Source organism: Engraulis encrasicolus, chromosome 13 (genome assembly GCF_034702125.1).
Source record: "Engraulis encrasicolus isolate BLACKSEA-1 chromosome 13, IST_EnEncr_1.0, whole genome shotgun sequence".
In the NCBI taxonomy this organism is placed as follows: Eukaryota; Metazoa; Chordata; class Actinopteri; order Clupeiformes; family Engraulidae; genus Engraulis; species Engraulis encrasicolus.
In genome coordinates this window covers 39,750,989-39,771,717 of record NC_085869.1, presented here as the reverse complement: position 1 = coordinate 39,771,717, position 20,729 = coordinate 39,750,989, and the positions used below count along the sequence as shown (strand labels likewise).

The following is a 20,729-nucleotide window of genomic DNA, read 5'->3' as shown; positions in this document are numbered from 1 at the left end:
CTCTCTCTCTCTATCTCCACCTCTCTCTATTCCTTCACCTCTTTCATACGGTATGCTTTTATCTACCATTTCTTGTCTGTAGAGATGGCCACACCAAAGCAGCCAGTGCAACTCAACATGAAGCACATCTTACAACAGATGCCAAAGAAGATAGAGGAGGAGGAGGAGGAGGAGGAAGAGGAGGAGGAGAGAGGGAGGAGCAGAGGAGGAGAGGAGACGCAGAGCTGACCAGGGCACAGGGGAGGAGCAGTGGTCAGCAGAAGGGGGAGCGGCGGTCAGGAGGCGAGGAGGAGACGCATGGGAGACAGCAGGAGGTATGCAATGAGGAGGAGGAAGAGGAGGAGGAGGAGGAGAGGAAGAGAGGGAGGAGGAGGAAGAGGAGGTGGTGGTGGAGGACGAGAGGTAGAGGAGAATGAGGAGGAGGTGGAGGAGGAGGAGGAGAGGTAGATGAGGCCCAAGCCCCTACACTACAAAAAACACTTTTATTACACTATGATTGGTTGATATTTGTGTTCTCATATTGTGTTTATTGCACTTATAACTACTGCTAACAATTTTCAATCTCCCAACAACAAAAACTCTCTATCTTCCTTAATCCCTCAAATCTTATGGAACCGTGTGATGCCGTGGAGGGAGGCCTATTCTTGTTGTCTGACTCAGGGGCCCATAGAGTCATAATCCGTCCATGATAATATGACTCCAGTACCATGAGGTTATCTCGGGTCATCTAATTGGCAAGGACACAACATGTCATTGGCTCCTCCATAATCTCCCTAATATCAACCAAACAGGTTCAGGCTGTGAAAGACAATACATTAACACAATCACTGTACATTATTTATTATGTCTTATATGGTCTAATATTTTGTTCTGCTTGCAGTCATGTAAAACTATCCCCATGCTATTCGCTCTTTTAAAATAAATAAGACGTTTCCCAGGACCTGACATTCCCCGGGAACATTCCCCCAGTTTAACTCAATGTGACACAACAACATAATCGCTTCCTTAGTTTAACGCAATTACGTCTCTGACTCAGTCACGCCCCTCCACCGTTCTCCTTTATAACACTTTCTATTCTTCTTCTCTGTCATGTCGCTTGTCCTCCCCGTTTCCTTTCCCCAGAGAAACGGAGAGAGAAAAACGAAGGAGGAGGACAGAGGAGGAGGAGGAGGAGGAGCGGAAGAAGAAAGGAGAGGAGGACCCAAAGAGCAGAAGAGAGGAGGGGCGAAAGAGGAGAGGAGAGGAGGAGCGGATGAAGAGAGGAGGGTGAGGAAAGACAACGGGGGGAAGAGCGCGGGCGTCGGGAAGGCTCGGCGGGCTGGCAAGAGGACAGGAAACAGCAAAGCAGGGGTCAAGGGGCGCCGGCAATTTGTGGTCGGTGAGTCACATGGGCGTCCACCCTCAAACGGCGCAGCGTGTGTGTGTGTGTGTGTGTGTGTGTGTGTTTGTCTGTGTGTGTGTCTGTGTGTGTGTGTGTTTGTTTGTCTGTGTGTGTGTGTGTGTGTGTGTGTGTGTGTGTGTGTGTGTGTGTGTGTGTGTGTGTGTGTGTGTGTGTGTGTGTGTGTGTGTGTGTGTGTGTGTGTGTGTGTGTTTTTATGTGTATGTCAATTGTTGTGTCTGTATGTTTGAGAGGGAGGGACAGAGACAGAGAGAAACCTCAGACATTTGGGACCTTGGGACATGGGCATCCACCCTCAACTGGCACAGTGTGTGTGTGTGTGTGTGTGTGTGTGTGTGAGTTGTTGCGCCACAACGCAGAATGGACTAGCACCAAATACAGGCATGATGCCACACTGCACACACACAGACACTACATGCCTACTGTATTTTGCTGTATTTCCCGCAACCTTTCCTCTGTGTGTGTGTGTGTGCGTGTGTGTGTGTGTGTGTGTGTGTGTGTGTGTGTGTGTGTGTGTGTGTGTGTGTGTGTGTAAGGGGGGGAGGGATACTGAAGTGTGCTTGCTTTTGCATGGGTGCGTGTGAGTGTGTGTGTTTCTGGTCTTGCTCTTCAATAGTGTTGTATATGGTAGGCACTGGGCTTTAGTGAACGTTTTATACAAAGACAACAAGCTGTTTTAACTCTAGAAGCTGTAAATTACCTGTTTATTGAGTTAATTGTGAATATGTGTTCCAATCCATGTATAAACGAGAAGTGAAATGTGAACATAATCTCTCCATCACAGTAACCATGAATACACGTAAATAAAATAAATAAATGATATAATGAAGCTACCGAAATGAGAATGAGAAGTGGAACGTGAATGCCTCTGTTCATCCCAGGCACACCACACCCCAAACAGGAAGTGAGACATGCCGAACAGGTTGTCGAGAAGTCTGAGAGCCCCGAGGAAGATGCGGCGAACAAGAAGGAAGAGGAAGAGGAAGAGGGAGACAAAGTGAATAAATCTGACGCCCTAAAGAGGCCAGAGGAAGACACACAGATCAGAGATGAAGAGGAGGAGGAAGAGCAGGTCCAATGTAGCGTTACGATTGGTCACGTCGGCAATGCTGCTGAAACCCGCCCAATCAGCAGTCCACAGGAAGGGTCGGCGTGCTGCAGCCAATCGCAGCTGTCCGATGACGCAGGCAGCGTCGTGTCACGAGGTCAGAGTTCACGGCATGCGAGCACACCAGACGAGGCTCCACCCATGTCTCTGCACCAGCTGACCTCACCCTCCGCTTCCACGGCAACGGACAGTCACGTGACAAAGCTCAGCCAACCAGAGGACAGCACTAATGCGAAGATTGTGAGTTTTCCACATAGCTCAGATCTCTGACTTCTATTATGATATACAAAGCGGATTCCAAAAAAGTTGGGACACTTTGTATTTTGTGAATAAAATCAAAATGCTGGCATTTTCAAAACATCTAATATGTTAATAATGTAGAGCATTATGTACAGACAACATATCAGTTGTTAAAGTCGAGCAGAATTATTGTTTTGAGGTAATTATGTGATCATTTAAAATTTGACCCATGCAACAAATCTCAAAAAAGTTGGGACAGGGCCAAAACATGTTGTAATAGTTGGATAATTCTAAAAATAAGACAAGGAAGAATATTTTAAAAGGAACTATATTGACTGCCAACATTAATGCACAACTAAAATACCATCACAGAAAGTTTGTGGCACTCAGCAGCGAAGATTTTGAGGGACTAATTACTTATCTATTACACAGAAAGATTGAATTATCAAAATTGCAGGCATATAAAGCCTATTTCCGTAATATAGAGTTCTGTGTAATCATTGCATGAGTTATGAGATCATGACATACTCGTGGTCAATAAGCAAACTATGACACTCCAACAATGACAGCTCTCGAAAAAATTACCATAAACACAACACTTGATTAATGCACATGATGCACACATTAAACAGTGTTGCATGCGGAAAAGCTCATTCTATGAACCTAGGAGACATGTGGAACTGTCCTCTGATTACAGGATGGAAAATATTTAATCCTTTTTGAAAATTATGGAGTCATGCACCCTCCAGGTTATATAGAAAATGAATACTTCAGCTTGATTTAGTGGTCAGTCTGAAAGAGAGCATATATGATGGTAAGGGGGTGCAGAGGTGACTTGGTTAGGGTCTTCTTACTCATGTAGAGCATTAAAAATGAATGTTGAATGATACATACAGACTTTAACCAGCAAACATGGCTACCAAGGCATTATATTTTGGAGCACCGCCTTTAGATATTGTCCCCTAATGGTGGCAAATTTAAATCTCTACTATGTTCCAATAGTGTGGTTCCATCATAAGAGTAAACGGGTCACAAAATTGTTTTCTTGCAGTCAGGATATGCCCATATTAAGCATAACAAAAAGGTAAACAAGTTGAAGAACACACCTATCAGTTGAGCTGCTGAAATCATGTCTCGCACATCAAAATATCTAATTTTTGAATAAAATTATGCCATCAGTCAAAGTATTTAACTGTTCAGTCTCATCCCTTGTGTTGTGTTTAGTCTTATCTAATATAAAATGCATTTTATTGGCCCTGTCCCAACTTTTTTGGGACTTGTTGCAAGGGTGAGATTTTAAATTATCACATAATTCCTCAAAACAATAATTCTGCTTCACTTTAACAACTGATTTGTTGTCTGTACATACTGTTCTACCTTGTTAACATATTGAATGTTTTGAAAATGCCAGCGTTTTGATTTTATTCACAAAATACATAGTGTCCCAACTTTTTTGGAATCCGCTTTGTACCTGCATGTAGTGACAACATTCATTACCAGAATAATAAGATAAAAGAAGAAAAAAAGAGAAAAACAAATTGTATATAATTTTTTTATAGTTTCATATTTGTGTATTAAAACTGTTATTTGTATAAGCTTTTAACAACTCAACCTCTAAGGTTGCCATAAAGCTTTGTGTTGAGTTGCATGAGTTGCTTTGGCTAAAAGCACCAGCTACGTGTAATGTGTTATGTAATGTAATGTAAACTGTAATGTTGTAGCATATTGAAAACGTCTGTCTCCCTAATGTGTAATGCAATGTAATGTAATGTAATGTAATGTAATGTCAACTTGTCTCTCCCCAGAGACGGAACGCTGAGGAGGTTGCCAGGCAACGGGAGCGCCAGGCGGCGGCTGCGCGGGCGGAGAAGGCGGAGCATCGGAGGCAGGAGGTGGAGAGGAAGAGGAGGGAGAGGGAGGAGGAGATGAAGAGGCAGATGGAGAGAGAGGAGACGGAGGAGAGGATGAGGCAGGAGCTGGAGGAGGAGCAGAGGAGGAGAGCTGAGGAGGCCAGGTGGGGTAGAGTGGGGTAGTGTGTGTGTGAGAGAGAGAGGGGGGGGGGGAGAAATGTGAGTGTGAGACAGGTATGCCATAACAGGCAGTGTGTGTGTGTGTGTGTGTGTGTGTGTGTGTGTGTGTGTGTGTGTGTGTGTGTGTGTGTGTGTGTGTGTGTGTGTGTGTGTCAGGGCTTGACACTGGCACCTGCCAACCAGCCAAATGCTGGTAAAACTTGACTGTGGCTAGTCAAACAGTCTAACAGTTTTAGTCTTACTAGCCACTTTGACAGGTAATTTATTCTTTTGGGGTGACAAATCAGTAATTGCATCAATTGTTTGTGTTTGATTGCAAGAATATTCTAAAGAAAAAAAAAACTGACAACAAACTCTGGCTAGCAGAAAGGCTGAATGGCTAGCGTCTCGTAAAACCACTAACCACAGTGGCCAGTGAGTAAAAAAGTGAACGTCAAGCCCTGGTGTGTGTGTGTGTGTGTGCCTTAATCTGTGTGTTGTGCTCCTCTCCAACAGACAGAGGAGGCAGCAGGAGCAGGAGGCGCAGGAGCGCCGTGAGGCGGAGGAGGAAGAGAGGAGGAGGAGAGAGGAGGCGGAGAGGGAGAGGGAGAGGAGGAGGCAGGAGGAGAAGAGGAAGCAGATGGAGAGAATGCAGAGACACAAACTGGAAGAGGAGGCACGCCGAGCAGGTGAGCGAGGGGTCAACTTTTAAAATGAATGAAATGATGAATGAATGAATGAATGAATGAATGAATGAATGAATGAATGAATGAATGAATGAATGAATGAATGTGAGTGAAAGAATGAATAAATAAATGAATGAATCAGTGAATGAAAGCATGTAAGAAAGACTTTAAGAATAAACTGATGAATGACTGAATGAATTAAACAAAATAATGAATACAGGTGAGTAGAGTTCAAAGGTCAAAGTTCAAGGTTGAAAGGTTTAATGAATGAATGAAAGGGCTGATGAATTAATGTATACATGGACAAATGAATGGATGCGTGGATGATGTATAAAAAAAGCTGTATTGTAATGTAATAATGTAATATAATGTAAAGCTGATACATGAATAAATGAATAGGTGAAGGACTGTTTAATCAGCTAAATCAACAAACGGATGCACATCTTGCTTCAGAGGAGCAGGAGCGTCTGCGTTTGCAGGAGGAGGCGCGTCGGGAGGAGGAGAGGAGGAGGATGCAGGAGATGGAGGAGGAGGAGAGGAGGGAGTACCTGCAGCGGCTGCAGAGGGAGGAGGAGGAGAGGAGGAAGCAGGAGGAGGAGAGACGGAGGAGAGAGGAGGAGGCTCTGCTGTGGGCACAGGAGCAGGCCAGGTTGCAAGCTCAACTCATGGCCAGGTACAGTTATTTATTCATATTATATGCTTAAAATATCATTAGTATAGAAATAACTTTTTGTTAAAACAGTACGTACACAAGTATAACATTCTCTCTCACCCAAACACAGTAGTCCAACACTAAAATACAAGCTCCTAATTCACAATGTCGCTGTGTGGCTGGCATTGTTGGAGACATTTGGACACTTACTTGACATTTGGACACTTACTTGAGTGTTTAGCGTCTTTTTTTCAGTTAATTCCCCAATACTTCGCTCACAACAGAATTGAACAAGGTCAAAACTACTGCTGTTAACGGCACAAAGTACAGTAGGCCTAGGTCACAAAAGTCTAATTTGCAATGGTGCTGTGGAACAGGCAGAGGGCGCTGTTGGAGCAGCGTCTGCGTTTCCAGCGTGGGCTCCTGCAGGAGGCGGGCGGTCTGGACCAGTCTCAGGGCATCTCCAGGGCCTGGGTCTACTCCTACTTCACCCTGCTGCAGATGATGGGACTGGAGGAGTCAGTCGTAGGAACACCTGCTGGAGATGATGATGATAACGGTGGTGGTGACATTGACCCAGTGGGCCTCTCATAATATTGTGAAACTATACAGTAAGTACAATGATATTCTAAAACGTATGGTACATTTCATTTAAATGACCGGATCGATACTTTCGGACTCCCCTTCGTGACTCCTGGTCTACTTCACCCTGTTGCAGCTGATGGCACTGGAGGAGTCAGCATGGGACGACACGGACACACCACCTACTGGAGATGCTGATGGTGGTGGGCCTCATATAATATTGTAAAACTATAAGTACGATGATATAGCATTACAGTACATTATAAAGTATCATATCGATATGAGCCCTGGGTCTAGTCCTACCTCACTCTGCTGCAGCCACTTGTTACTAGAGGAGAGAACAGGGCACAGATATGCCACCTGTTGGGGACGGTGCTGATGGTGGTAGCAATGCAAAGGCAATGGGCCTCATATAGTGTAAAATAAAAGTATATAAGTAGAATGATATAACATGGAAGAGTCACTGTACGCATGTGGACAGAAGTGGCCAAAGTAAAAGTATATTTATGGTTACAGCACTGCGCATGTGATACTGCGTGGCAATTATTACACCAGTTATTCCATTGCACCTAATGAGGTGGCTAGACATTGTGGTTTCTGACATAAAAACCCTTAAAAACCTAAAAAGAAAACCCCCAAATTTAATCCAACCTGTGCATAAGGTACAGCGCTCTATAGTAACTGTAGACCAGTTACTCTGTGAAGTTGCTTGTGTTGCAAGGAAATTACGGTAGGTTTTGTTTTTCCTCCACTTTTACTCTGGCCACTTCTACATGTTGCAGAGGAAAAATAAGTAGTTCCTGTACCACTGATATGGTTTACTCTTCTTATGCATGATTTCCCTTTTGTTGACCAATGAGTCACATTTCTTATTTTACATTCCATTATTTTACATTCCATACACTTTTACCCAAAGCGAGTTATTTTAAATACATGTTATTGGTTACAGTCCCTTGAGCAGTGTGGGGCTAGGTGCCTTGGTCAAGGGGGCACCTCAGCCATGGAGTGTGGTGTGGAGCGGAAGGGTGGGATTCAAACTGGCAATCCTCTGATCTAAAGCACAGCTCCAGAATGTGGATCAATAAGAGCGATTATGCAGGACTCATTATTATGCAGTGTTTCATGTCATATGATATAATTAACAACAATAAAGTATACTTGAATGTTTTAAGATGGGCATACATTTGTTTTCGTTTTCTTTGGTGGTTTGTGTATCAGTCACCTCTGTCTGAAAAAAACCCCCGGACATTTCAAATTCAACCGACCTTTTTGCTTGTGTGCAATCGCACCCCTAATTTAGTGCCCTGGAAAGTTCTTTTTTTCTTGGAGTCCATGACAAACCGGGTCAGGTGGCAAAAGTAATGTGGAAAGTGAAGATGGCTCACGTTCAGTAAAACTTCATAGTGTTGCTTTAAGCCACAACTTCCATGCTCATCTGTCCTCCTTACAGCACCACACTGCATAACTAAATGACACATTCCAAGCCAGACAATGTTTGTTGTTTGTTTTGAATTTTATTTATTTAAAAAAGTGTTTCCTATCCTACTGTTTCCTAATGTACATGACGGCCCCTCCCACTGCTCTTTGTACACAAGCCAAAGCTGTGTGGTTGAGTCGCCATGGATACCCAGGAGGTGACCACCTGTCGCCACCAAAGACATTATATCAACATCCATAATGATCAGAGGCGTCAAAAGTAAAAGTTTTTAAAGAAAAAACAGTTTCCGTCCAACAGGTAACTCATCTGAGTAACCAGTAGACCCGTGCACTTGTCTTGATCAGCTAACTGTATGCTGGCTGGATCGAATTTGTGGTGGGTTCTTATAAGGTTTCTAGTGTTTTTCCAGTGAAAACAGTGTATCTACCCCATTAGTCACAAAGGACTAACTGGTGTAACAGCTATGCAATATAATTTGCCAATATTGTACTTTTGACATGAATTTACTTTTACTTTTCACACCTCTGATAATAATGATCTTTTGTATTCCTGTCTATGGTGGCCATGGCCATGGCTTTAGGAATGAGGTTTTAGCAACAGAGCTGGCAAGGACACTAAGGGCCAACCCCAGTTCATGTAGAATCACTTGTGGAGCCTCGTGACGATGTTGCAAGATGTCATTGACGACACCAAATTTAATTCAATATCTCACAAAAGCGCAATTCAAAGAGCATTTTCTCTTTTGCAATCGGGACGCTGAATGGGCAAAAGTCCCCCAAAAGTTGTGGCTAGGGTGACAGCAGGGAAACTGCATTGTTTTCTCTATGGGGGCGGGCCGTCAGCGAGGCGCAAGGCCACAACCACAGGTCGAGGACGGGAGTTAGGATAACGGGGTGTGCTCTAGGTCTGTCAGGGCCATTGGCAGTATACCACACTGTACATCCTTGTGGATGCTTACATTCTGCCTCTTCCTCTGAGCCAGGTTTGATGCCAGCACCTCAGCCGCCAAAAGGTCCAACTCAAACTACATAGACTAGAGACTCCTGTCCTCTGCTTTTGCTTATTGCCTAGTAGCGACAAAAGACGCCGCTGATGACAGAAATGTTATTCAATATCTTGCAAATGCACAATTCAAAAGGTAACCTGCAATCGTAAATCGCAAACAAAGTCACTCTGTCGAGGCTGAAAGTGGAGAACAAGGAAGCTAAAGGAAAGGACAGGAGGAACAAGTTTGAGTTGGACCCAAGGTAACAGCCAGGCCATGTTGGATCCGAGCACAGAACAGACAGAACACTTGTCTTGTTAAACGCAATATGGATTCCTGAGATGAAAAACCTAGAAATCACAAACCAAAAAAAAAGAAACTTATTCTGATGCTTTCCCCTAATTCAAACAACATCATAAACAAATTAAACAACTAAACAAAATGTTGCAATGATCTATTTAAAAAAATGGTGAAAGAATATACAAAATATACAAGCTGGGTAACAAGTGTTTGATTTTTTTTCCTTTGTTCTTAAAAAAAGCTTTCTTGTATACAACATTACACGTGTCTTATGGGAGATGCTTGTGGGAATTCTACAGCAGTGATGTGGAACCTTAGGTGTGTTCTAAAGGAGCGGCTTAGAACCTTGGGTGTGTTCTAAAGAAGCAGGTTCCATCTTGAAGACCTGCTGTATAATCCACAAGCAGGCATGTGGCCCACCTGATATCGGGAGCGGGTACACAAATTCATGCGTTCTTTTCATTAGCCCAACTTAGCCCATTCTTTTCATTACCCCTTGTGCTTGTGGCCTCGTATTGGCAACAGAAGTTTATATCGATGTTTTCCAAAAGCGCAATTCAAAGGTCATTTTTTCATTTGCAGTCGGGATGTTGAATGGGGAAAAGTCCCCCAACGTTGTTGTGGCTAGGCTGACAGCGGGCTAACTTTATGGCTTTCTCCACGAAGGTGAGGCACCAACAAAGCCACAAGCACAGGTCAAGGACGAGAGTTAGGATAATGGGAAGAACCTTGAACATTTTCTACTTGAGACGTTCAGTGTGTGTGTGTGTGTGAGAGACGTGTTATTTTAAAAGCAAAAATACAGTTTATAAGAGACCACAAAAAGCAAACATGTTCCATAGTTCTATGTACATAAATAGACAAGATGTGGTTCATCAGGGGGCCCTGGGCATGACAGATAGTTTTGGCGCAGTGAGGGTCGACTGCCTGACGGGTGCGCTACTGCTAACGGTCAACTATGCTAACAAAGTCACCAGAGGGGTGTTACAAGAACATGAGGGAGGGGTACATTCCAAGAAGCTTGTTCAGGAGTAAAGCAGGTTAACTTAACCTTGGTATCAACCTTGGCAAATCATCTAGTATAAAGAAGAGCCTGTAATGTTATCTCCAGGTTAAAGTCACCCCGTTTGCCACCGAAGCACCTTCTTACAATTACCCCCCCTGCCGTCAAGACAAAGTCAGCAAAAGAATATAAACCCGGTCAAGGAAAAAAAATACATTAAATTAAAAGTATTATCATGAGGGGGGGGGGGGAGACAATACTAATTCACAGAATCAGCACGATGAGGGAAGTATCATTTGGACTGGACAACGGGAGGTGGGGTGTGGTTGAGTTGAGTTTGGGCAGGAGGTGGGATGTGGTTGAGTTGAGTTTGGGCTAAGGGGATAGGTGGTCGGGGCAGGCGTTTTTTGTTGTTTTAAGCTGGCAGACCACACCTGTTTAAGGCTGCAGGAAAGGATGCTGCACAGTCTTCAATGGAAGTCAGTGAGAGAAGGGTATAACTCGTGATGACGTCAAATATTCTCCTCCTCAATGACACGGTGCAGAGCATCATAGATATAGAACACTAGGGCCTCTATCCATTATCCTAACTCTCGTCCTTACTTGTACTTTTGGCCACGTGATGACATCGCAAGGCGTCATTTACGGTAGATCATTAATTCAATGTCTTGCAAAAGCGCAATTCAAAAAGGTTAAAAGTTGTTGTGGCTAGGCTGACAATGGGGACACTTTATTGTTTTCTCCACGGAGGCGGGGCGTCAGCGCAGCACAAGGCCACAAGCACAGGTCGAGGACAGGAGTTGCGATAATGGAATGTACGCTCGATGTTGTGCTCAGCCTTTTGGCATGGCCAGACTCCAGCACCGCCATCTTGAAACTCTATTTTCAGTGTTTTTTTCACACTGTAAGCAAATACAGTATGTTTACTGTACTGTACACCTACAGGGTAATGTGAGTATCGCCATGTCGCCAATTGATGTTCAGTCAAGTAGCGCTAGCCTACCACTGAACCAAGATGGCGGCCATCACATAGAGCTATTCGTTACAACAGACAGGGGCAGTCAACACAACATCCAGTGTTCCTACACCCATGACTGAGACCAAGCTTAGAGGCGGCCACTGTGAAATTACGGGGGCTAGAAATGTGTTCCTGAATGGTTTGACTACATACTCCAAGGTAAAAAATATATATATATAATGAGTGCACATTTTTGTAATAAGTTATATTGTACGGGGTTTGATTCACAAGAACAGGCAAATGGAATGAAACATTGTGTGTGTCCATATGTGTCGGACAACAACTCCCCCCGCACCACTACCCCATCCCACACACTATCCTTAACTCCACCCACCCCCCACCCCCCATCCCCCATCCCCTCGCTCCCTCCCTCTCCCACCCCCCTCCAGAACCTTGTGATGTCATCACCTATGAAAATAGATATAAAACCAATAACAACCAGTAAAACAGAACATATGATTCAAAACAAAAACAAAAAAGACATACAGATAAAGACAGAGATAAAGAGAGCAGGAGATGGATTAGTCGATCCGAAGACCTCCGGTCTGTTCTTGGTACACTTCAATGACGTCCTCATCCTCCATTCCCAGCTGAGACAGCAACAGCAAGAGGAAAAGACACAACATAGAACACAATGAATAAGCAAAAGGCAAGACTCAAAACACATTGAACTGACAATGTGTAATATATTCTACCTCAAACAGGCCAAGGAATTTTTGTGTGCACATTGATTGTCATTGACCAGTCGATATCAATATGCTGAATATGTATTAGTCAATATTGTCTCTGTTGTATTTTAAAGTGCTTTATAAATAAACTTGACTTGAAAATTAAGAAATAATTACATAACTGTTCAATATGTGACCCCTCACCACGAAACCAGGCATAAGTCGCGCAGCCGCGTTCAGAGCTACAGCCAAATTTAGTCAGGGAAGCGATTTTCTATGTGTTTTGACATCTTGGAAGAAAACGGTACCTTAACACTTATATTTTCAATTTCCATGGTCATTACATTCAAATTCGGTCAATAAAGATGTTTATTATGTCAATTATGTCAGCGTGATCAAAAGTTCAGGCTTCACTGAGCAAAGAGAAAGCCGAAATGGGCCACTTTTCCCCGACCGAAACAACCTCCGATCTGTTGCGGATCATCCAAGTGTTTGGTACGAGGAGAAAGCTAATGAAATGCCCTGTCCAATCACGTAGGTCAAATGGCGATATTATTTTGTAGTTCTTTTAAAAGAGCCAATCAAATGAGTAAACCAAACCCTCTTGTTGCTATGCCTGTCAAGATCAAGCTCCGTGATTGGTCAAACGCCCACCGCGTGCTCTACGGGCATGCGCAGTTCTCTCACTTACATCCGCAATAAAAACCAGCATGGTTAGTGTTATTGCAAGTTTGATTAATGTTTCGTCTCGTAAAATAAAAAGCCGTATTTACTCCTCATTTTTGGACAACAATGACAAGGACAAAGGCGACTGGGAGTCTGATGATGACTGGGATGCCTTTGATGATGAAAAAGACGATCGAGTGCACGAACTGGGAACAGATTCAGCAGTGGAGAAGACCAATGCGATTTTTTACCGCGGACGTATCTCCCAATTCTGGCTATGAAAAGACCAATAATCTTTGGTAAGTTAGTGTGCAACTTAGTTACATAGCAGAGGACACTTTCTGTTACTTGATTTTTACGTTTTAACCCTCCGGATTTCATCTGCATGACATGTATGTGTGGGTATAATGGAGCTCTAGAAAAACGTCTCAGTGAATGCCTTTAGTGATTACATACTCCTCGTTTTGAAATGGGCTAAACTTAAAATAATACTGAGAGTATATGCAACTATTCTAGCTGTAGTTAACTGGAATGGTATTTTTAACATACTATTCCTATTATTTTATTCCAGCATCAGCAAGGAAAGACTAACAGGCTTACTGAAATGGTACTCCACTGGTACAGGACAGGAGGGAGAAAAATGTCTCGAGATCCCTTCAGCTGGACAACATCAAAGGAGAGGTGACATTCATCCAACAACAAGGTTCACAAAATGCCCTAGTGCTCACTGGACATGTCCCTGGATTTAAACGTGATGATCTACAGCCCCTGCCTTCAGTTCACACTGCCACCAAGGTCAACCAAAGCTACAAAGATGTTCTTCTTGGGACAGGTAATTAACATTTTCTTTTAAATATGTGTGGTCATCTAAATATTTGTAATATGGGTGTCATAGTTGGTGGTAGCCATTCTTTTAATGAATTTCATGTTTATGCTGCAGCTGTCATATTTCAATGCTTTTAAGGTTAATATCTTGATTTACAATGGGCGGCGATTGTTAAAATTCTACTCCATATAAGGAGCTATATCGATTTATATTTAAATAATTAATTTCAGTTGAGCTGGAAAAGAGAAAAAATTTAGCTGTCTTAGGGTATAACTGTTTTTGTTTTGAAAACTTTTTTTCTGTCAATTCATTATTTTTTTTATTTTTCATAGAGAAGAACTATTGGACCATCAAGCACAACAAGAGTGGGAGACTTGAAGAAAAGCGACGCATCTCTGAATCTTACACTGACTCTGAGAGTGCCCATAGACAGGTCGTTGGGCGTGGAGATTAACTTTTAAATCTGTAAATATGTGGCAAGTACACAAGAGGAATACGTGAGTAATGTGTGTGTGTGTGTGTTGTGTGTGTGTGTGTGTGTGTGTGGGTGTGTGTGTGTGTGTGTGTGTGCGTGCGGCGCGTACGCATGTGTGTATGTGTTTATGCTAATGCATTTAATTTAATGCTATATTGACCTAAATGTTCATGTCCTTGATGCACTGTATGTTGTGTTTTTTAAGCTTTGGCAGCATTGATACTTCCAAGCATGCCAATAAAGCACATTTGAATTTGAATATATGCAGTTTTAAATTGTCTTTTTTAGTTCTTTTAGGGTTGCCATTGGTAAGCGGTTGTAGGGCAGTCATGGGTAAGCGGTTAGGGCATCAGACTGTATCCCAAAGGTTGCCGGTTCGACTCCTGACCCGCCAGGTTGGTTGTGTGGGAGTAATTAAGCAGTGCGCTCCCCATAATCCTCCCAAGACTAAGGTACCCTGAGTATGGTTCCGTCCTGCTGCACTGCTCCCTTTGGGGCGCCATTGGGGGCTGCCCCCTTTTTGAGGCATAAATGCAATTTCATTGTGCGCAGTGCACTTGTGTGCTGTGGAGTGCTGTGTCACAATGAAAAAGGTAGTAGGAGTTTCCCAGTTGGGCTTTCACTTTCTTTAAGGCATAACATGAAGACAGATACAGTATGAGAGCATGAATTGGTGATATAAGATGATCATATTTCAGGTGGATGATTTCCCCGAAATTCCATTTGGATGGAAAAGTCAGTTTCCGTTTAAATAATAGGTTAAAGTTCTTTGATTGAAACAAAACTTCTGTGACATGTCCGTCATAGTGTCCTTAATCATCTCTGAAAATTTGGTGTCAATCGGATGAAAATTAATATGCGTTGCTAAGGACTTTATACCCCAAAATAGTCCAAAACTTTGACGTCTGATTTCTCGAAAAGGCGTATTGCGAAATATGTCATAATTCCGAAAGTAAATTTTCCATAACTTTGGTTATACTTATGATAGAAACATGTTTTTCTCACCATGACAAACCTTGGTTTCTGCTCTATCAAGACACATATATAACTCATTTTTGATATCCAGAGACTTATGCCTGGATTTGTGGTGGTGGGTCACATGTGATGCAGGCTGACTTTTGGATACACCCCACTTTTGTACTGGTGCACCAAATAGAACAAGTTAGGCATACCAGCGCAACCATGGCAGAAGGTTACCCTAGACAGTGTTTCCCACAGAATGTTCTAAATTTAGACCTGGTTTTAGGACAAGTACCCTACAGAGCCCTGGTTGCAGCAGTGGAATGACAAGAGTGAAGTGGATTCAAACCTGCAACCCATGCACTGGTCTGATACATGGGCCAGAACTGCCCATATCACTTGTGTGAAACAACAGGCGCATACACACACCACACTAACTTCTTATTAACCAATTTGTACACCAATGAAGAAATTACATGCACTGCATTGTTGTGCAGAAAAAGACACGAGACTGGATTATGTACGGGCCAATTACTCTTTTAGTAGCAGACATCAGGTGGTACAACCACAGCTAATGCTCATGAATTAATTAGTTAAATTAAAACATTTTAAATGTTTTTCTTTGTTTGTTTTTTAGTGGATTATCTAAGAAGCATATTTATTGCTTGTACATTAATTACCAATTAATAATGAATGTACTACCAATGAATGTGCTTCTTAGTTATACAACTGAAAATCATTTAATATAACGAATTGATTAATGAGCATTAGCTGTGTCAGCATTAACAGGATCACTGACCCATATAGATGGGTTTCCTGTTTACAAACAGTGGCGCTGTGAGGAGGGGCAAGATGCTAAGCAAGGAGATAATCACGTGAGTGGCTGCATTTCATTTTTTGAGTGACAACAGTTTCCAAACAGTCTGAGGTGGCAGAGGGGTCCTCAGTTGTGCGTGCAGACAAGGTTTCAATACATGGGTTCTAAATTTGTATTTTCTTCTGGCTGCCCGACACTAGCTGCGCACAACTCAACCTCTGATTGTTGGAAACCGCTGTCTGTCAAAAAATGAGCTCACGTGGTTGGCTGCCAGTGTCTTGCCCCTCCTCACATCATCATGTTTATAAACATGGTGAACATATGTATACAAACTGTGCAGACAGTAATGCTTCTACACAAGAAACCTATGCATTCCGAAATTACATTGAAAGAAAACACATGGTGACATTACCTCTTTGGGAGTCTGGTGGTCCTGAATCCTCTGGCCCTCAAAGAGAAACCGCAACATATCTGGCTGCACCCCCTGCAAAAACACAAAAAGGACATCTGTAAGCGGTTAAGACGTCAGACTTGTAGCTCAAGGGTTGCCGGCTCATTTCTCGACCCGCCAGGCTGGTGGGGCTGGGGGGAGTAATTAAGCAGTGCTCCCTCCCACGCTCCTCCATAACTAAGGTACCTTGACCATGGTACCTTCCACTAAATCAGGGATGTCAAACTCAGGCCTGGGGGCCAAATCTGGCCTGCGGAGCCATTTTATTCGGCCCGCGAGGTCATTTCAAATGTGTATTACAGTTGGCCCACATACACCATTAATGTATGTAACAAGATATGGCCATGAAATGTTGTGTCGCAGGATGTGAAGACACATTTAAACTACCATGTACAGTATGATGGGAAAGATTGTGTGTGAAATTTAACTATGAGTATAAATTGCACAATTTTACGCAAATTTTTGTCCATTTCTTATAAGTAAATGTTGAGTTCGGCCCACGACTTCGTTCCAGATTTTGATTTTGGCCCTCGGTCAATTTGAGTTTGACACTCCTGCACTACATGATCTCGAAGGAATTGTGTCTATTTTCTCACACAAACCAAAAACTGAAATTGTGTCCAAATTACGACGCATTCCCTTTCACAAAAGCACAGTGGTCATGCAGCCGTCTGTGACATGTTAGGTTTAGGGATGGCTTTGGTCAGGGCACAATTTTAAATCTCGAAAACATTGCATGACTGAGAGGTTACGTTTTGGGATGGCACAGCTAGACCAATTATTCAGAAGCCATCTATGTGCTCTAGACAGCAGGGAGAGAGTCGGAATCTGGACACAATTTTGGATGTTGGTTTGCATGAGAAATTGGACACAATTGCTTTGAGATAAGGCTCACCTTACCATCCCACTTCTAATTAGGACACAGGTGAGGTGTAAATAAAAGTTTGTTGCGTGCAGTGAGCACTTTGTGATGTGGAGTGCTTTCTCACAAAGATGATGGTGGTGGGAATTCATTACGCTGTGTCTGGCTGCACCCAGTACTGCACACACATTTTACTCAGTATGTCTCAACACCCTAAGCACACAAAAGGCAGTTTGGGCCGGAGTACAAAAACATGGACAGACGGTCCTTTAAAAAAGAAATTCCCATTTTGTTATTGTGAATACTATAAATACATGTTGTATTGCATTGTGTACAACAGCACACAGTATACACAGAGAAAACAGACAATCCTACAAAAAAGCCAACCCAGTTTCTAACTGGTAGACTGACAGACACAGCTTTTCTTTTAATAGGTTTACGTTTACTCCTGAGTCAACTTATTAGGGTTATGGACCAAAACATCTTTTTGAATCACACACGCACGCACACATAAGCCAGGTGAACCGTACCTGTCGTTTACTGTAAGACTCTTTCAGCTTCTTCAGTGACGTTGTCATCTTGACTTTGAAATGAATCTCACTGTTATCCTACAGGCAAAAATGAAAGACTGTTATTGTTTTTCCACTACACATCTAGATGAAGAAAGAGAACCGCCCTTAAAGCATAAGGAACAGGGGAAATTGGGTGTATCAAGCATTGCTCGTAGTAATTTAAAACAAGAAGACATCAACAAGGGTATGGGTAGAAAAAGAGGGATTGAGCAAAAGCACAGCAAAGTTACATTGTTGCAAAGTCGGTCTGCCGTGTTAAACAAATGGATTAGTGGTCAGTGTGGCATGACCATACAGTCTGCTACTACAAAGAAAAACACCTACCTGACCGATCACCTTCAATTTAATGTACTCTCCACCGTCTTTCTTGTCCCCTCCGTCAGTTGTAGAAGGCTTCGTCTCCTACACAGGATTGCAAATTCACTTTTTAAGTAAGAATTGAGATAATGAGCATATCCACACATCTCCACCCCCTTCACCCGTCCCGAAGTCAAGCTACATAACAACTTAGGTCACTACGGAGTCAGACTTCTAAAAACAAACTTGCCATCGATTCATTTGTGCTGCAGTTTGAACTGAATCTTATCACACTGTAAATGTACACAATTAATTGCGGGGCAATGACAGCACAGCGCCATAGTCCAGAGATATCAAGTCATGCACCACTACATAACTAGCATTGCCTTTTCAGCTAAGTACCAACTCACTAAGGGGAGTTGATTCTCGATCATCAAATCATCATGTTTAACGTAATATTGAAAGCAACCATTAACATAAACTCACGCTGATGTAGATCTATTCCATTAAAATCAGGAGAAAAAAACACAAGGCTTATCAACAGTGTCTCAAACGTTCATATAGCTAGTCACCCCACGACAGACGAGTTAGCTGAAGAGCTAGTAACACAACTCTCACTTTTAGCAACATCTACTCATCACCAGGCTGCACCGAATCGCGTTTACGATATAAATGCAATCAAACAATCACCATCATCACTTACTGTATCAGACATGGTCCCGAAACACAACGCACACTGCTATTTAGACGTAAATTCCTTGGAAGCGAGAGAAAAAGCAGCTAACGCTAGGATGTTGTTTTTCTTTCTCTGTTCTGATGCAGAAGTTGCGTTTCCGTTTCCTGTTTTCCACTGCCACCAGCTGATTCGGAATAGGAAGTGCACGTGGAACTGAAGGAATTGGGAGGGAAAGTGGAAAACAGCGATCCTAGCGGTTACGTTCCAAACACCAGGGTGATCCTATTGAAACTCCCATAGACAAGTTTTAAAAAAAAATCCCACAAAGATATGACTTGGAACTATAACACCAGACACATTTTTCAGCGTACACAATAGCATGAACTACTACCTGTGAAAATCTTAAGTCATTTTTTGCCCTTTTAAGAAAAATAGAAATTGTGCCAATCTGGTCGGAAACGGACTACAGCTCCCAGCATGCTGTGCTTCGCGCCTCGTTGACAACACAGAGAAACAAATGAACGCGAACGAACGCAAGTTCTTCGCATATCTTCACATTCTTGTAATCCTATGAGTTCCACATTGTCTTCTTATTACACATATATACACGCGATCATTTTGGTATGGTTTTAAATTCTCTAGTAGATATGATGGCTTCTGTGGTGACGAGTAACCACCTCTCTGGCTCATGTTTGGCTATGCTAATTTGGCTATGCTAATTACATGGAGTAAACAAGCCACACATGCCAGTCAGTGTAGTTCTGTATTAGCTTTTTAAAGAATATTAAAATCAGCTCAGATCAGTGAAAAAACGAACATTTTACCACCTGATTCGATAAAACGGGCCAACATGCCCATAATATGACTGCCACTACTTCTACTTCGTCGTCAGGGCCGAGATGTAATTTTTCAAAGAAAAAAAACATTCATTTGTTGCAGGGGGTTGGAACGTTGCCAGCAGGGGGCGATGAGATTACTTTCCCTCCCTTATAGATTCCCTCCCTCACAGATTTTTCCCCCCTAGGGAGGGCCCGAGGGTGTGGGAATATTTTATTTGTTGGTGATAACATGTATGATTATTATTATTATTATTATTATTATTATTATTATTATCAATAATAATAATTGGATACACAGGCCTGGGATGACTAAACAATAGGCCTACACTAGTGATGAACCATTTAGGCACATTGCTTCAAGGGTTTATGAAACGAAAACAAAGTAAAGGAATTTGACCATTTCCAGGACAGATTCTGACAGTTCTAAGCCTTGTGAATAAAATGGGATATTGTCTTGGTGATATTTTGTCCTAAAAGTCATGTTAAAACGTTCCCAAAAAGTGTTATGTTCACTTTTGATACACAAATGATATGCGTGACATAAAAGGGGAAAGTTAACCTCATTCCACCCACACAGCAGAGGACTCCGATGCGGAGCCGCGTTCAAGTCACCACATCCGTGTCACTGTCACATTCCTTTGGGTTCCACTTGGTGGATCAGGGTCGCCACCGTGCGCCGCCCCAAATTCTACCGTCAAAACGCGGACCATACTCGCATCCATATCTGATTCACAAACGCGGACGAGCTGTAAAATCTAACGGACGTTGGTAATAGCTATAGTTTTTGTTGGGGCAGACACGACCGAACAGCGCTCTCCAGTAAGTATTGATTTATTTATATTAGGTGATACACAAAGGTACAAAAAGTATATCTGAAGCTTTTATACTATCAATGCTTATTGATATTCCGTAGGATTTAGTTTTTTATGACTTTAAAAGTGTATGTTAACCCTAGTTGTTTTCAAAACGAGACAGCTAGTTCATTCATTCAAAGACATGGAGAACTTGGCTATTGTAGGCCTAGTATTTCCTAAATGCTGTTAAAATATGATGCCATCCGATACATGGAGGAAGTGCAGTTGAATAAAAATTATCTACATTGTGCCCATTTTAACAGCCTTATTACGTTAGCTTGCTAGCCAGCTAGCAAACCGGTTGACTGAAGCAAACTTGTGTAAAGTTAAACGTAGGTCTAAGTGT

General features: G+C 42.6%; 2 protein-coding genes and 1 long non-coding RNA gene across 3 annotated transcripts in view; 2 read left to right on the top strand and 1 right to left on the bottom strand.

Moving 5' to 3' along the window:
* The window catches only part of LOC134460544 (uncharacterized protein KIAA2012 homolog), a 7,996-nt gene extending 261 nt beyond the window's left edge, over nucleotides 1–7,735 (top strand). Inside the window, exons 2-7 of the mRNA XM_063212925.1 lie at nucleotides 1,123–1,378; nucleotides 2,281–2,747; nucleotides 4,553–4,761; nucleotides 5,273–5,445; nucleotides 5,842–6,115; nucleotides 6,472–7,735. Of these exons, the coding sequence (XP_063068995.1) occupies nucleotides 1,123–1,378; nucleotides 2,281–2,747; nucleotides 4,553–4,761; nucleotides 5,273–5,445; nucleotides 5,842–6,115; nucleotides 6,472–6,688 (1,596 nt within the window). The 3' untranslated portion in view covers nucleotides 6,689–7,735. The remainder of the gene's footprint in view (nucleotides 1–1,122; nucleotides 1,379–2,280; nucleotides 2,748–4,552; nucleotides 4,762–5,272; nucleotides 5,446–5,841; nucleotides 6,116–6,471) is intronic.
* A 4,071-nt stretch (nucleotides 7,736–11,806) lies between these two features.
* Nucleotides 11,807–18,861, bottom strand: LOC134461763 (small ubiquitin-related modifier 1-like). The gene is made up of 5 exons (XM_063214628.1): nucleotides 18,718–18,861; nucleotides 18,042–18,119; nucleotides 17,676–17,753; nucleotides 16,245–16,316; nucleotides 11,807–12,010 (listed from the first exon to the last, which is right to left on the bottom strand). The coding sequence occupies exons 1-5, from the start codon at nucleotides 18,727–18,729 to the stop codon at nucleotides 11,942–11,944; spliced, it is 309 nt and encodes a 102-aa protein (XP_063070698.1). The 5' UTR covers nucleotides 18,730–18,861; the 3' UTR covers nucleotides 11,807–11,941.
* On the top strand, nucleotides 12,860–13,938 carry LOC134461762 (uncharacterized). Its single transcript, XR_010037396.1, has 3 exons — nucleotides 12,860–13,053; nucleotides 13,326–13,586; nucleotides 13,913–13,938. It is a non-coding gene; the product is annotated as an uncharacterized LOC134461762 (long non-coding RNA).
* Nucleotides 18,862–20,729: the final 1,868 nt, after the last annotated feature.